Genomic DNA, 15088 nt, shown 5'->3' on the forward strand with positions numbered 1-15088 from the left:
TTCCTTCACTGCAATTTCTGAGACTCCAGGCTGAATAAGAGCTCTTGACTGATGTTTATCTAAATCCCTGCAATCTATAACCAAAGTTGACCTCTCTTTCTTACAGGAATGAGGTAGGATGGATGAGGATTAGGGAGGGAAGGAAGTAAAATACAAACAAAAAATCAAATACCACCAACCTTTGATGACTTTATCTCATTCCGACAGTCTTTCCCAATTCCCTCATTGATGGAGAGCTAAGAGGAGGGAATTCTAACGGCAACCCTGCGTGGGTCATTAAGACCCACAATGTGCACCGAAAGGGATTAGAACCAGCAAAACTTGACATCGCTTCCTGAGTTTCGGGGGTAACTCAGGAGTGAATTACGTTGACTCTTCATGTTTCTACAGAATCTGACAATTTCATAAAGTTTTATGTCCATTCATGTCCATCTGATTAGGAAACGGATTCCTAATCCAGAGCTCTCCCCAGGTGCCACCCAGGTTCTTAAAATAACCTCTACCCATCCTGGGACTAAATTCTGCTGTGACTTGAGTATGAACTCTATCTTCTTCCTCTCTCACTTGAGGTCTGTCCTCCTAACCTTTCATTTCTCACTCCTTCCCACTTCCCCACCTTTCGTCTCTGCTTTGTCTCTGTGACTGCTTCTCGTTGTCACTCTTTTCCTATCTCTAACTTTCTGTGTGGTCTCTTAGCGTGTGCCGCACAAAATCTTCACACACAGTGGAAAACTCCCAAGCTTTTCAGGGTCCTAAGCATCCCCACATGCTCATCTCTCAGGGACAGGCTGCAGCCTAAACATGGCAACCTGAGAAGGTGGTCAGAAAAGGAATCAAGTTCCTGCAGAATCATGTACACGGGGGTGGCTCCTGCCTAAAGTCCATCCGTCATTAAGAATCCGGCATCCCCTGGGGCACCTGAGTGGCTCAGTTGGTTAAAGCATCCAACTTTGGCTCAGGTCATGCTCTCACAGTTTGGGAGTTCAAGCCCCATGTTGGGCTCTGTGCTGACAGCTCAGAGCCTGAAGCCTGCTTCGGATGATGTGTCTCCCTCTCTCTTTGCCCCTCCCTGGCTCGTGCTCTGTCTGTCTCTGTCTCTGTCTCTTTGTCTGTCTGTCTGTCTCTCTCTCAAAAATAAGTAAACATAAAAAAAAAAAGAATCTGGCTTCCCCCAATGGCACCTGAGTCCTCCCTCTGTGTTGACCACATGCTATTAAAGGGATACGAGGAACTGACAGACATCCCTTACAACAGAACCAGAAGCCAGAGAACATTGGTTTGAGAGTCAGAAACTCTAACCTTGAGTCTCAAACGGGCCCCAGATCATGGCGAGCCCTGGAAAAGTTGTATCGTTTGCTGGGTCTCAGTTTCTCTACGTGTGCAACAAGGGGTTAGGTCTAATCGTTAAGGTCTTGTGCAGTGTAGAGACTTGAAATGGGAGGCCTTTCGTACACCAGAAATCCAGGTTGCTTTTCCAGAGATTCGATGGAGGAAATGAGAATGCACATCTGTCCTCTGTCAGCAGTTGCTAGGTGTGAGGATCGAGGTAGGGGCAGGGAGGAGAATGAAGCAGAGTGGTGCCTGTCATGCAGGAGACTCTAGCTGGTAGACAGTTTGAAATCCCAGGCCAGGCGGTTGTCAGGAAATGAGGCATATGGCAGGACGGCTGGTGGGGTGCCTGCTGGCTACTCTGAAGGGCTGGACCGAAGATTACTTGGAGGAGGGAGAAAAGGAACGGGGGATGAGGTGAGAAATGACAACTGCCTTTGATATTGAAAAATTTGCAGGCCTGCCTTCTGGAACTTGGAGGACAGAGAAGCCACTGCCTCCCCCCTGTCTGAGGCTCAGTAAGGGAGCCTTGAAAGAGATAAATTTAGACTCATCAGGAGCCACTCAGCTTCCCACTGTGGGAAGTCAACTGCCTTACCATGTGCCTCCGAGAGGTGACATGGTCTAAGGATGGAAATAATTGTAAAAAAAAAGTTTAACTGAAGCCAAGGATAAGAGAGTTTATGTGAAATGGGCGAATCAAATACAATGGTAGTCTGGGGAGTTCCCTAAATCTTGAGGCTGTTGTCAAAAGGGAAAGTGTGGCCTATTCACTACACTCCTTTCAATGAGCAAATCAGGGCAGACATAGACCCTGGCTATTCAGAAACAACTCAAGATTGAAGGGTTGGAAACAATGAGCAGTGTTTGAGGCGGAATGAGGATTCCGGATGGGGCTAAAATTCTGTCAGAGCCTGGAGACTCCCAGGCTCAGCCTTTACAGCAACATGTTCTCTCTTAATGATCAGTTTGTTGGTAGTAGAAAGGCCAGCATGTTGGGATCTGACCTGAGGTCATGAGCTAGCTTTGCAGTGACTTGTTTTGTGACCTTGCCCAAGTCCCTTCTCCATATGTAAATGAGATCTGGGATTCCATGGAGGTTCTTTGGGATCTAGCATCTTACTATCCAGTTTGGGTCCTTCTTTTGCACCCAAAGCTAATCTCCACACAAGAGAATGAGAATTAGTACATTTGATCACTTAGCCAGCCAGTCTGATAGCTGCTGTGAGAAATCGAGCTACATAAAACATACAATGGGTCCATCACAGTGGCTGGAAAGTGATGAGATGACTATGCTTGTCATGGGTGGGACCAGGATTTGGAGCCGGGTCTATGTGGAGACCTGTTCTGCTGAGTTCCCACCCCTGCTTATCTGTATCTGTCCATCTGCAGACTTGTTCCTCGACCAGAAAATGCCCTTCCAACTCTTATCCCTCCCAAGAAGTACTTTTCTTTGCTATCACTTCAAACCCCAATTCATAAGCCTCATCCTCTGAGAAACCCCTTATCATTCCTTCTAATTCTTCTCAAAAGGCTTCACAAAGAAATTCTTTGAAAACTACTGGAATACCGCTTTGCAAATTAAATATTCATATATTTTTGTCAATTGTGTATGTCATTGTGCGAGCTTGTAAATTCCCTTCTCAAAAAACAAGGGACACTTTTTTTCTTTTGGATACCACACAGCATTATTTTACCTATCAGGGTGCTCAAAACAGAAGTTTCATAAAGTATTAAAACTACAGAAAGTTAGCATTGTGAGTCCCAGTATTGAGTAGTTCATTTGAATTATCCTTAAGTCTCTCAGATTTTTCCAACAAAGTAGCATTCAGCTGCTGTTCGAGCCTCTGCATAGTAGAAAGGAAACTTCACTGGGATTTGAAGGACTCAACTCTGCTACCAAATTGCTGTGTGGCTACCAGTCACTCCTATTACCCTTAAGTCATCCCTTGCTTGACCTTCTCTTCTGGCTACAACTGCTCACTGGCCATTGGGCATTATGCCTTTCAACTAAATATCTTCCAATATCCCCCTTTCTCTCCTAACTGTTCCCATTATCCTGGTTGAAGCCACCAACACTCTTACGTGACTTCCAAAATATACCCCCAACTAAGCCCCCATTTCACACTTTCCCATGTCACCCTCATTGCAACCTACCTCCCATGCAGTCACTATGAGGTTGAACAATGTAATACAACCACTCTTTTAACCCTTTATGAGTTCTCCCATTTACTATTAGAATAAAGACTTGGCCAGCAAGACCCCCATGATCTGCCACTACGTGCTGCTCTGGTTTCACCTCCCACAACTCTTCCCTTACTTTCTCAGCCAAAACCACACCAGACTTCTTCCTATCTTAAAGCCAAAGGCGTTTTTTTTTTTTTCCTTCTTAGAACATCTGTCTCTGCTTGAAATCTTTCCCAATGCTAACTCTCACTCATTTTCCAGGTATTAGTTAAATAACACTTCATCTGAAAAGTAGACTCCCAAGTCTTATTATTGGTTTCTAATCCAATAGATGCACACCCACTATTCTGCTCCAACTAAATTAGAGCCTACTGTTAATTGCTATCTTGGAACACTGTATCTTTATTCAACAGTACTTACCACAAATTAAATAAGTACATAAGATTACAAACACACACACACACACACACACACACACACACACACACACACACACACGTATGCCCACACACTACACCTAGACACCAGAGGATCTCAAGCCACTTTTATCTTACTTTTCATTGTATCTCAAGTAACCAGCATGGTACTTGGAAAACAGTAGGTGCTCAAGCAGCTGTGATAACTACACAGGTGAATGGTTTTAGGGGGTTCACATTTCCATGCTTGTTCTACAAACCGGGAAGTGACAAGGTATACTGGATGAAAAGACAAGAGCAAGACTTTGGAGTCAGCCAGATTTACACCTGATTCTTTGCTCTGCCTCTCACTGGTGACCTTGGGAGAGTCACTTTACCTCTCCAGTGTTGACATATCAGCTGCAAAATGGAGCCTATGGTGCCTCCCAGGGTGTTAATAATGAAGCTAAAATGGTATTATCCTGGCTCTCTCACTTCCTAGAAGGGATATCAGGGAGAATCACTTAACATTTCCATTTTTCTTCTGTATAAAGGGGATGAAAATAGACCCTGCTTCTCAGGGCCATTGTGAGGATCACATAAATTAATAGATGGTTAATAGATGGCAAGTGCTTAGAATGCCCTCAGCATGTGCTGAGTTAATATCATCACCACCATCATCATCACTACTGTTATTATTATTAATACTAAACATACTTGGTAAAGAGTTTGACGTGGAGAATTTCTTAATAAATAGTGGTCATGATTACCACTCCTACTATAACCACTACTATTATTAATTAGATGATGGAATGGGGATGATACTGATTATAATGGTGATATTTCTTCCCAATTCTGACTTTTGTTGACATGACCTCAAAATGCTAGGGTGAACCCTGCCCTGTGATAATATCCTATTACATTTTCATGCAAAACTGTCTAAAAGTACTGTTTTTTAAAAAAAAGATAATAATTCTTTATACATAGAACAATGCTTCTCATTCTACCATCTTTTGATTCTTCAGATTGTGAGACATGATAAATCCTGCTTCTTCAAATCTCTCAGGGAGGCTTTCATAATGACGCTGCATGTCTAATCTTCATATAATTTGGCCAACTCAATCCTCATTCTGTTTGCTCTTATATGAGAATGGTCTTATCTTTTAATTTCATAGGTACCTCTATATTTATTAACAGAGAAAGAGGTCTTTGACATTTTGTTGAGCAAAAAACAGCAATTTCTAAACAGCTTTACTGAGATTTAGTGTGTGTGTGTGTGTGTGTGTGTGTGTGTGTGTGTGTGTAGATAGAGAGAGGGAGAGAGGAGTTTTAAGAATGTTCAAGAAAATGTTAATTCTGGATATTTCTGGGTGATGGGAATTTTATTTTCTACTTCATTAAATGTCTTTATTTTTTAACTGCCTGAATAGCCTACATAGGATACTTATTTTTTAATAGACTGAAAGATTAATTTAAACATTTTAAAATTCCATTAACTGTACTTATAGGATGATTTAAGGCTGAATTAAAAATATGTGGATAGAGTTAGAAAAATGGAAGGGCCGGATAAATAAAGGCTAGGTCAGTGGAAAAGGAACCTCATGGAATGAATTTTGCTAACTTGTAACACTTCATTGGATAGGTATCAATAAGCCTACAAAGATACTGGCCAGTCTAACAAAGCTCAATTCCATGGTGCCCATGGCTTCCGCCCCCTGCCCAGATTTTGGGTCAGTGATCCAACCAGTGAAGTGCGAGTATCTGCCCATACCTAAAGGTCATCTGGAAGACTTGGCCTTGGTTCACATGCTGGGTCCGGTTGTTGTAACCATGTAGCATCTCTCCAAAGAGGGTGTCGTTGAATTTGGAGTCGGGTTTGAGGCATTTGGGGCCCTCGCAGACATCTGAGAGCATTAGGCAGGATTTTCCATCAGGAGCCAGCTTGTATTCCTCCACACAACTGCACAATAAAACAGAGCCGAGAGTTAGCTCCGCATGCTGGATGCCCCCATTGTGGATGACCTAAAACCAAGGCCTCCTTTGCCTGCAAAACAGGTCAGAGTTTAGGAATGGAGACAGCTATTCTGGCTGGAATCTATCTAGGGCACAGGTGTCTAGAGAGAAGCACATTAATCCTGCAAATTGGTAAATTCAGGGAAAGTCATTTGTGACATTTTGGAGGAGTCGAGGGGGAAACCAGAGTGCACATCTACGCACAAAGCAAATTTAAAAACTGTTTTCCATGAACACACAGACTTTAAAGAGCATGACAGACCAATTCGCAGGGAATTATCAACTAGTTTCTCAAACCAGAATCTATTCCCAGTGTATCTGTCGACCAAGGTTGAAGACTGTAGCAAAAACAAGGTTGTTATTGCCCTTGTAACTCAGAGGTGATCCTTCCAGGACCACGGACAGCTCACTGCAGCCGCTGCTTCTGCTCAATTAGCAATATACCTAGTCTCTGTTGACCTCTAACTACCCAATCCTAACAGCAGAAGGGCCTTTGACATGCCTTTGAGTCAGGGACTAAACCAGTCCTCCTCTGTGGACTAAATAGGCATCTGAATGGGGTGTGGAAATAATATTTGCAATCTGGGGATGTTTGTAGTGAAAAAGGAATCTCTTAGGCATGGGGAAGAGGAGGAAACAGAGGTCTTAGCTCCTGAAAAATCAATCCAGAAATGGGAACTCTTTTAGTCTTTACATATTCATGGCCTTTGGCTATGCACTGGGAAAAGGGTGCACATAAGAGATAAGACACACAAGAGAATAGGCTGCTCAACTGAAAAAACTTGTATAAATATCATCTTTGCTCCTTTGGACCTATGTGAACCCCAGCAAGTCATTTAACTTCTTTGATCTTCAATTTCCTCATCTGTAGAATGGGGTAGAAACTCCTACCCTATATTAATTCATTAGGCTGCTATAACATCCTTGGATACATTGGCTGCAAAAAGAGGAATTGAAAGGTACTTCGCAAAATAATTACAGTAATGATGGAAATGGTGGTGTTTATTGAGCATACACTTTCCATGGAAATTTCATATATTTCTATTTTTAAATGTTTCTTTTTGAGAGAGAGAAAGAGAGAACACAAGCCGGAGAGAGTTAGAGAGAGAATCCCAAGCAAGCTCCATGCTAAGCCTACTGTCAGCAAAGAGCCCGACGCAGGGCTCTACCCCATGACACTGAGATCATGACCCGAACTGAAATCAAGAGTTGGGCACTTAACTGACTGAGCCACCCAGGTGCCTCTTGTATATTTATTTTCTGGCCATGAAACAAGTTAATTTCATCATTCCTGCTTTACCCAGAATCAAAATGAGGAGACAAGTAAAGCAGGTCACACTGTAAGCAAGAGGCAAAGTGGCATTCAAATTTGAGTCTGTTTAGCAACAAAGGGACCTTTTTCTACTCTTGTCTTCTCCGAATCCAGTTGTTTCTACTTGCATGACATGACCCTGGGTAAGGCTGTGCCAGTTAGAGGCAGTAGAAAGCAGGCAAGCTCTTATTTGTGAAAATCTATTGACTCTGACTGCAGAGAGACTCAGAAACTCATACAGAAGAAGGGAGAGGCTCTATGAGATGGTTTGGGAAGAAAATATTCCTAGGTTGAAAGAACCAGTAGCTGATGCCAGACATGTGGAACTCAACTGAAGGCAGGAAGCAAATAGGAAGAGCTGAAACGCTGACTCAAGATCACTCTAGTGAAAAGCCAGGAATGTCTCCTGCATAAAGCAAGCTGTCACTCTTCCCTTGTTCTCTTATCACCTCTAGTGTGTTGAACAGATGCACCAACTGTCCTTCCTACATGCTTCTGCCCAAGTACAGCAGAAGGTTGTTGGAAGAAGGCCTGTCCTGGTGCCTTCATCAAGTCTATCCCCTCTTCTTTTTGCATTTGTTAAATGTAAGTAACTCTCCCTTGATAAAGGTGGAGTACACATGACATGAGTTACATGAATGCACAGAGTATATGGTAAGTTCCTAATGAAGTCTAGTTCCAGCCATCTATTCCCAGGAGGTTCCCAGCAAATACGAGAAATGGTTTACTGGAGTAGAGCTTCCTCTCTTTATACACACACACAGACACACACACACACATGCACACACGCACGCACTTGTGAATAAATATACTCTTGTTATAAATGATTAAACATTATCAAAGTCTATAGAGTTCTTCATTTCCACTCCTCACATATTTTTACTTAATATCAGTAGTCATCATTGTTAACTATTATGTATTCTTCTAGGTTTTTAAAAATACATTTATAAATACAATATTATGCATATAATAATATTATATATATAAATTTTTCATAATAAACTCATAAGTACACCATACATTGTTATAAGATATGCATTTGTACTTAATACTATTTCTTAGAGATCTTTTCAAACCAGTATTCATATAGATCTATCTTTCTGATGGTTATTTGGCATTGCACGGTATAAATGTACCATAATGCCTTTAGCTAATCTTTATTAATGAGCATTTTGGTGGTTTATAGCTGTTTATTATTGCAAATGGTATCATAATGAAGATCTTTGTACATATATCATTCTGTACATGTATGTGTTTCTACTAAAAAAATCTTAGAAAAAGGATTGCTGGGTCAGTGGTTTATGAATTTAAAAATTTTGGTAGATTTAATAATGGCTGTCTGTTGGGGCTCTACCAGTCTACAATCCTATCACTGATGATTGAGAAAGCCCATCTCCCCATAACTTTTATGTTCATTATCACCAATATCGGATTGGAAAAAAACTCATTTTTGTTTTGATTGGCATTTCCCTGATTACTGCTGAGGTTCCTCACCTTTTGATGTCATGGCCATGTGTATTTCTCCTTCTATAGGTTGTCCATCCATGTGCTTTAACCATTTTCCTATTGTGATTCTTGTCTTTTTCCTTATTGGCTTATGTATGCTTTGCATATTTTCTGGAGTTCTCCTTCTCCTTTCATACATATTGAAATTTTCTTTCACTCTGTACTTGTGTTTTAACCTTACTTTTGATATCTTATAACCTCTCTATCCTGGTCCTTAACTGCTTCTGAATTTGGTGCAATGCTTAGGAAGCGACAGATGATAAAACACATTTCTATATATTATTCTAGTATTTATATAGGTTTTTAAAAATCTTTGGTTGTTTAATCTGTATGGATTTAATTTTGTGCATGATGTGAGTGGTTATTTTAACTTCATTATTTTCAAAATGAGTAACCATTACCTGAAGGGTCCATCTGTTCACTAACTAATGTAAAATACTATTTTGTCATATACTAAATCACTATGTATGCCATGTATACATGGTTGGAATTTTTCCTATTTAGCTGTCTGTATTTTCCTGCAATAATTCTATACTACTTGAGGGGTTCCTGGGTGGCTCAGTCAGTTGAGCATCCAACATCAGCTCAGGTCATGATCTCAGGGTTCATGAGTTTGAACTCCACATCAAGCTCTCGGCTGTCAGGGCAGAGCCTGCTTTGGATCCTTGGTCTCCCTCTCTCTTTGCCTCTCTCCCTCTCTCTCTCTCTCTCCATCTCCCTCTCTCAGAAATAGAAAAAACATGAAAAAGATTATATACTACTTGAATTACTGTAGCTTTGAGGCATGGTCTGGATATAGTCAAGTAAGTCTCCTCCCCATTGTAAACACTAATTTTCTATCTCAAAACTTCCTCACTCGTCTTATTATTTTCCAATTCAAATGAATTTTAATTTTGACTTGTCAAATTCCACATAAAACCCTAGTAGAATTTTGGGTGATATCACATTGAATTTGTAGACCAATGTGGGGGGAATTTAAAAAAAAAATGTCCCCCTGTAAGAAATACATATTGAGACTCAACTCTATGTTGGGCACCACCACCAACTGTGGCAGAGACAATGTCTTCCGTTCGCTACACTGGGTCCTCTTTCTGGAGCTGTACCATAGACTGTGCAACCAAGCTTCCCCTGCAGGTGGGCCAGAGGGGCCACGTGACGGGATTCTGAATGATGGAATCTGTGCTGACGTGATGCAAGCTGCTGCCAGACTCAGACCTTCAAAACATCCTGTCTGATTCTCAAGCCCCCTCTTCTCTTGCTATGGCAAGTTTGGAGAGCATGTGGTCGAAATGCATACTTGCAGTTGGAGAAGTTCACCTCAATCACAATGGATCTTGCATGAAAAGTGTATAATAAACTTTTGTGTACACGTCTCCGGCTTGGGAGGCTTCATTTGTTACAGCAACACAGCTGATCTTATCCTAGGATCTTTACAGTTGTGAGTTTTCTAATTCAGAAATAGTTTCCATCTCCATTTATTAAGTGTTCCTTTACTGTTTTTTAATTTTTTTATTATTTTTTGTAGACACTGTTTTCCTGTTATTTAGATTTTTAAAGGCTCCAAAACCAGTGTGGCTCAAACACTTTTTATTACAATCAAAACTTAATGTTTTATATGAAATATAATTTCTTGTCAAGTTGGCTTCCATACAACACCCAGTGCTCATCCCAACAGGTGCCCTCCTCAATGCCCATCACCCACTTTCCCCTCTCCCCCACCCCCATCAACCTTCAGTTCATTCTCATTATTTAGGAGTCTCTTATGGTTTGCCTCCCTCCCTTTCTGGTTTATATATTAAGCGTTCCTTTAAACCCTTCTCTGAAGTTTTAGACTTCTGGTTGTAAGAGTCTTCTCGGGGCTTATTCTTAGGTATGGGTACAATATGCAGGGTTCTACAGGTTACAGACATGCATTTTAGATGCAGATCACCAGGGGCCAAATCCTGATTTTGTCTCCCATTAGCTGTGTGGCCTTGGACAAAATGCTTAGCCTCTCTGTACTTGCTCTGCTTACCTATAAAGAAGTATTCACCTCAAAGAGCCACTGTGAAGATTAAATGAGTTATGTCTGGAATTCGGTGTACCCAAACTTACAGTCAGTGGTCGCTGCTATTATTACATCCTTTTCCACTACAGAAGTAGGATCAGGTTTTCACTTATGTTTCCCTTGTATTTTCTAGTAGAAACTGCTGATATTGAGGAAAGCTATTACTGATTTCTGTAAGTTGATTTTTCACCGTACCACATAAGGAGCTCATCAGTTCTAATACATGTACCAGATTTTTCTAAATGGATGAGTATATATTTGCCTCGTTTGGGCATTAGAACTATGCTAGGATTTTGGAATAAATTAGAAAACAGCCATTTTATTTTCTTTCTCTGGTTCAGTTTATATAAGAGAGTGGTTATGCATTCCTTAATGATTTGATAGGACCTGCCTATAAAACCCATGAGCTCATGACTTCTTTTCAATTGTAGATATTTAGCTCTCTGATCATTTTATTTTATGTTATCTGTCTGTTTAGATTTTCTACACCATCATGAGTGAAACTTGGTAATTTATATTTTCCAAGAAAATAATGCATTTTATCAAGACTTGCAAATTTATTGGTATAAAGTTGTACACAGTATTCTCATTAAATTTGCTTTATCTTCTGTGCTTCTATGGGTATGTCTCTAGCTCATTCCTAATGTCCTTGTGTTCTCTCTCCCTCTCTGATTTCAAAAGGCTTTTGCATTTTGTTGATGAGGCTCCTTTTTTTCTATTTCATTTATTTCAGCTTTTATTTGTATTAATTCCTTCCTGCTGCTTTCTTTGAGTTTGTTTTATAATTCTTTTTCTGGCTTCTTGATTTGAATGCTTATTTGTTTATTTTCAATCTGTCTTGCTTCTCAGTACATGACACGGAGTGCTGACTGCTTTGCCCATGTTCCATGAATGTGAATATACAGTCTGCCTGCTCCTACTCATTTCTAAGGACGTGGTCATTTAAGTTTGATTTTTCTCCTTACTCGAGTGTTACTTAGGAGGTTTAGTTGTTTAAATGTAAAAAAAATTCTCAAGTAGACCGATGCATCTGCTAACTAGACTGCTGTTAATATGTAATATTATTGCATTCTAGTCTGGAATATAGCTTGCATAATTTCTACTTCGGTGAATTTACTGAGATTTCATGCTCCCTTACTTAAGGGAGACACAGGTGTGGAGCTCAGAGTTTGTATCTAATTAAACCTGGGTTCAAAGGGAAGCTATGCCCCTTATCAGCCAGATGAGCCTGATACAATCTATTAACTTCTGTGGGCCTCAGTGACACAATCTATTAAATGGGGATAAAAGTTATCCTTACCACAGAGCTTATGTGAGAACTGACATAACTTACCTAAAGGACAAAATAGTATCTGTCGTGTAACAGACAATGTGAAACATACGGTGCCATTGCAACACTGCTCTTGATAAATGATACATCCATACATATAGCATTCAAGTATTTTAAATAGATAAGTGTATACATAATTATTACAGTTCAAGTTAAATATGTACATTATATACATATGTATGCCTGTGTATTTATATTCGTATGCATATACATATACATACACACATATATACATGTACATATATACACATACATACATACACACATACATGCAAAGCTCAGCCCTACAGTTAAGATTCCAGTCTAGTGGAATATTTCCCTATATACAAACTGACCTGCTCCTTATTACAACCTGAATTAGGTAGAATAATGGTGCCCCCAAAATGTCTGTGTCCTAACAACCATAGGTCCTTACAACCTATGGATATGTATGGATATGTTACCATACATGGCAAAAGGAACTTTGTAAGTATGATTAAGACTTTCGAGGTGGGAAGATTGTTCTTGATTATCTAGTTGGACTCAATGTAATCAAAAGGGTCCTTATAAGGGGAGCCTGGGTGGCTCAGTTGGTTAAGCATCTGACTTTGGCTCAGGTCATGATCTCACGGTTCATGGGTTCGCGCCCCATGTCAGGCTCTGTGCTGACAGCTTGGATCCTGGACCCTGCTTCAGATTCTGACTGACTGTCTCTCTCTCTCTCTCTCTCTCTCTCTCTCTCTCTCTCATAAATAAACAAATAAATAAACATTAAAAATTTTAAAACGGGGTGTCTGGGTGGCTCAGTTGGTTAAGCATCTGACTTCGGCTCAGCTCATGATCTCACACTTGGTGAGTTCGAGCCCTGCATCAGGCTCTGTGCTGACAGCTCGGGCCCTGGAGCCTACTTTGGATTCTGTCTCTCTCTCTCTCTCAAAAATAAATACACATTAAAAAACATTTTTTAAAAGGGGGTCCTTATAAGAGCATAAGAAGTAGACAAATGTGTCAGAGTCGGAGAAGGAGATATAGTGTGGAATCAGAGGAGAGACAGATAGAAACAGACTGTTCCTCTGGCCTTAAGAATCTTGCTGATGCCTCAGTTTTAGAAATTGTGACCTCCACAGGTGTAAATAATAAATCTGTGAGGTTTTAAGTCACTACGTTTGTGGCAATTCATCATCAAAGCATTAGGAAACTAAAGGAAGACCGTAGCAGGGAGGCATTGCTCATGTTCAGATGAGAAAACCGGTAAGTGACTTGCCCATGGAGATACACCTTGTTTACCGTGGTGCTAGGAAGCAGACCTGGGAGTTCATATTTCAAAGCATGTGTATGAGTGTGTGTGCCACGTGTGTGTGTGCGTATATGTGTGTGTGAAAGAGAAATTTTAGCCATATTACACCTGTAGGTTCATGGTTATTTATTTATCTATTTTTGTCTGGGGGTAGGAAAGGATTGTGGCTCAACAGGAGAGGAAGGAGGGGAGATAAAAGGTTTGGGGTATGCTTAGTAAGACACTTAGAGATGCGGGGAGGGGAAAAAACAGAGACTCATAAAAACATAGGGACTCAGAGGTAAATGATCCTCTGAGTTTTGAAACATGAGAAACTCTCTCCCCCAAGCCACCTCAGGGCACAAGATGGATGATTTATGCAAAGGTCTGTTTAGTTGTTGGTTTTTTTTTTCCATGCGACATAATTATACAGTTTCTTTAGAACATTCTGTCGTCTGGGAGATTTTCTTACAGAAATTCTAAAGAGTGTAGGCTCACAGGAAACCAGCCAAGATCTGCATGGAACTATATTTATACATATGCCAAAATGAAAACCATAAAATAAGTACAAAGATACAAACTGGGCATTTTAGCTGTAGGCAATGAATGTGTTACCCTTAACACACCTATCACATTATAGAGAATACTAGAACTAGATGGGCCTTTAGAGATTGTGCCATAAAACCTATACGTGTTTAGCCAAGAGCATGTTTTATTTAATCCCTACAGCAACATCACGAGATGGGGAGTTTCATTCCAACACAGCCACCAAGGACCTCGAGGCTGGCACTTTAAAATTCCACAACCAAGATCATACCAGCACTTTGGAAAAACCACTACCTTGACCTGGATCTTCTTACTCCACATCTAGTACTCATTTCATTTCAGCACAAATGACTATTTCCAATCTGCTTGTCTTTCAAAAGAGGAAACTGGGACCTTAGAGAGGGATGGCATTTACACAGATTCTCCAAGCAGGGTGTTTATTTATTCATGTATTTACTTGCTCAGTTATTCATTCATTCCTCAACGGTTTGTGGAGCCCATAAGATTATAGATGGCAATGCACAGACTAGAAATTTTTTCTTTAAATGGCAAAAAGAATCAGATCCTGGGGGGGTGGGGCGGGGAATGTAAAAACATAGAACATGTAAGGTCAGAAGAGCTCAAGGAACGGCATACAACACTGACTTGGACCAATGTCAGGGCTGAATCTGAGGAGCCCACCACAAGACAAGACCGTAGCAGGTGGCGTCCAGCTTTACTCAATCAGACACCCGTAATGAATCCCATCCTGGGGCTGTCTGGACCATGACTCTCTGTGGCCTAGAAGGTAAGGTCCTGAGCCACAGGAACCCTACAATCCAATATCATGGGGGCCTTTCTCATGAAGGCCCTTGGGACTGTCTCAACATTAACCAAAATAAAGATTAGTAAAACTGTTTTCAGGGTGGTCTCTGCCTGAAGGTTTCACTCAAGATTTAGTTTCCAGAAAAGCCATTTTGAATGTAAGGTACCCAAGGGTATTCTTTAGAAAAGAAGGAAAGAAGGAAAGGAAAGGAAAGGAAACAGAATTCCATGGGGGAATTCTGGTTAACTTATATAATGATGTATCTACTCTAAGACCCTCAACACTTGTGAGAAACATTAGCATGTCACCTAACACTAAGAAAAACATTTTTAAAAAATCTTTCAAAGCATTGATAGTAAAATG

The 15088-nt window shown here is 40.6% G+C and overlaps 1 protein-coding gene across 1 annotated transcript in view; it reads right to left on the reverse strand.

Moving 5' to 3' along the window:
• Positions 1 to 15088, reverse strand: part of ASTN2 (astrotactin 2) — an 874784-nt gene that overhangs the window by 300905 nt on the left and 558791 nt on the right. The window contains exon 13 of the mRNA XM_042912372.1: positions 5683 to 5871. Within this exon, the coding sequence (XP_042768306.1) occupies positions 5683 to 5871 (189 nt within the window). The remainder of the gene's footprint in view (positions 1 to 5682; positions 5872 to 15088) is intronic.

Source organism: Panthera leo, chromosome D4 (genome assembly GCF_018350215.1).
Source record: "Panthera leo isolate Ple1 chromosome D4, P.leo_Ple1_pat1.1, whole genome shotgun sequence".
Taxonomy (NCBI): Eukaryota; Metazoa; Chordata; class Mammalia; order Carnivora; family Felidae; genus Panthera; species Panthera leo.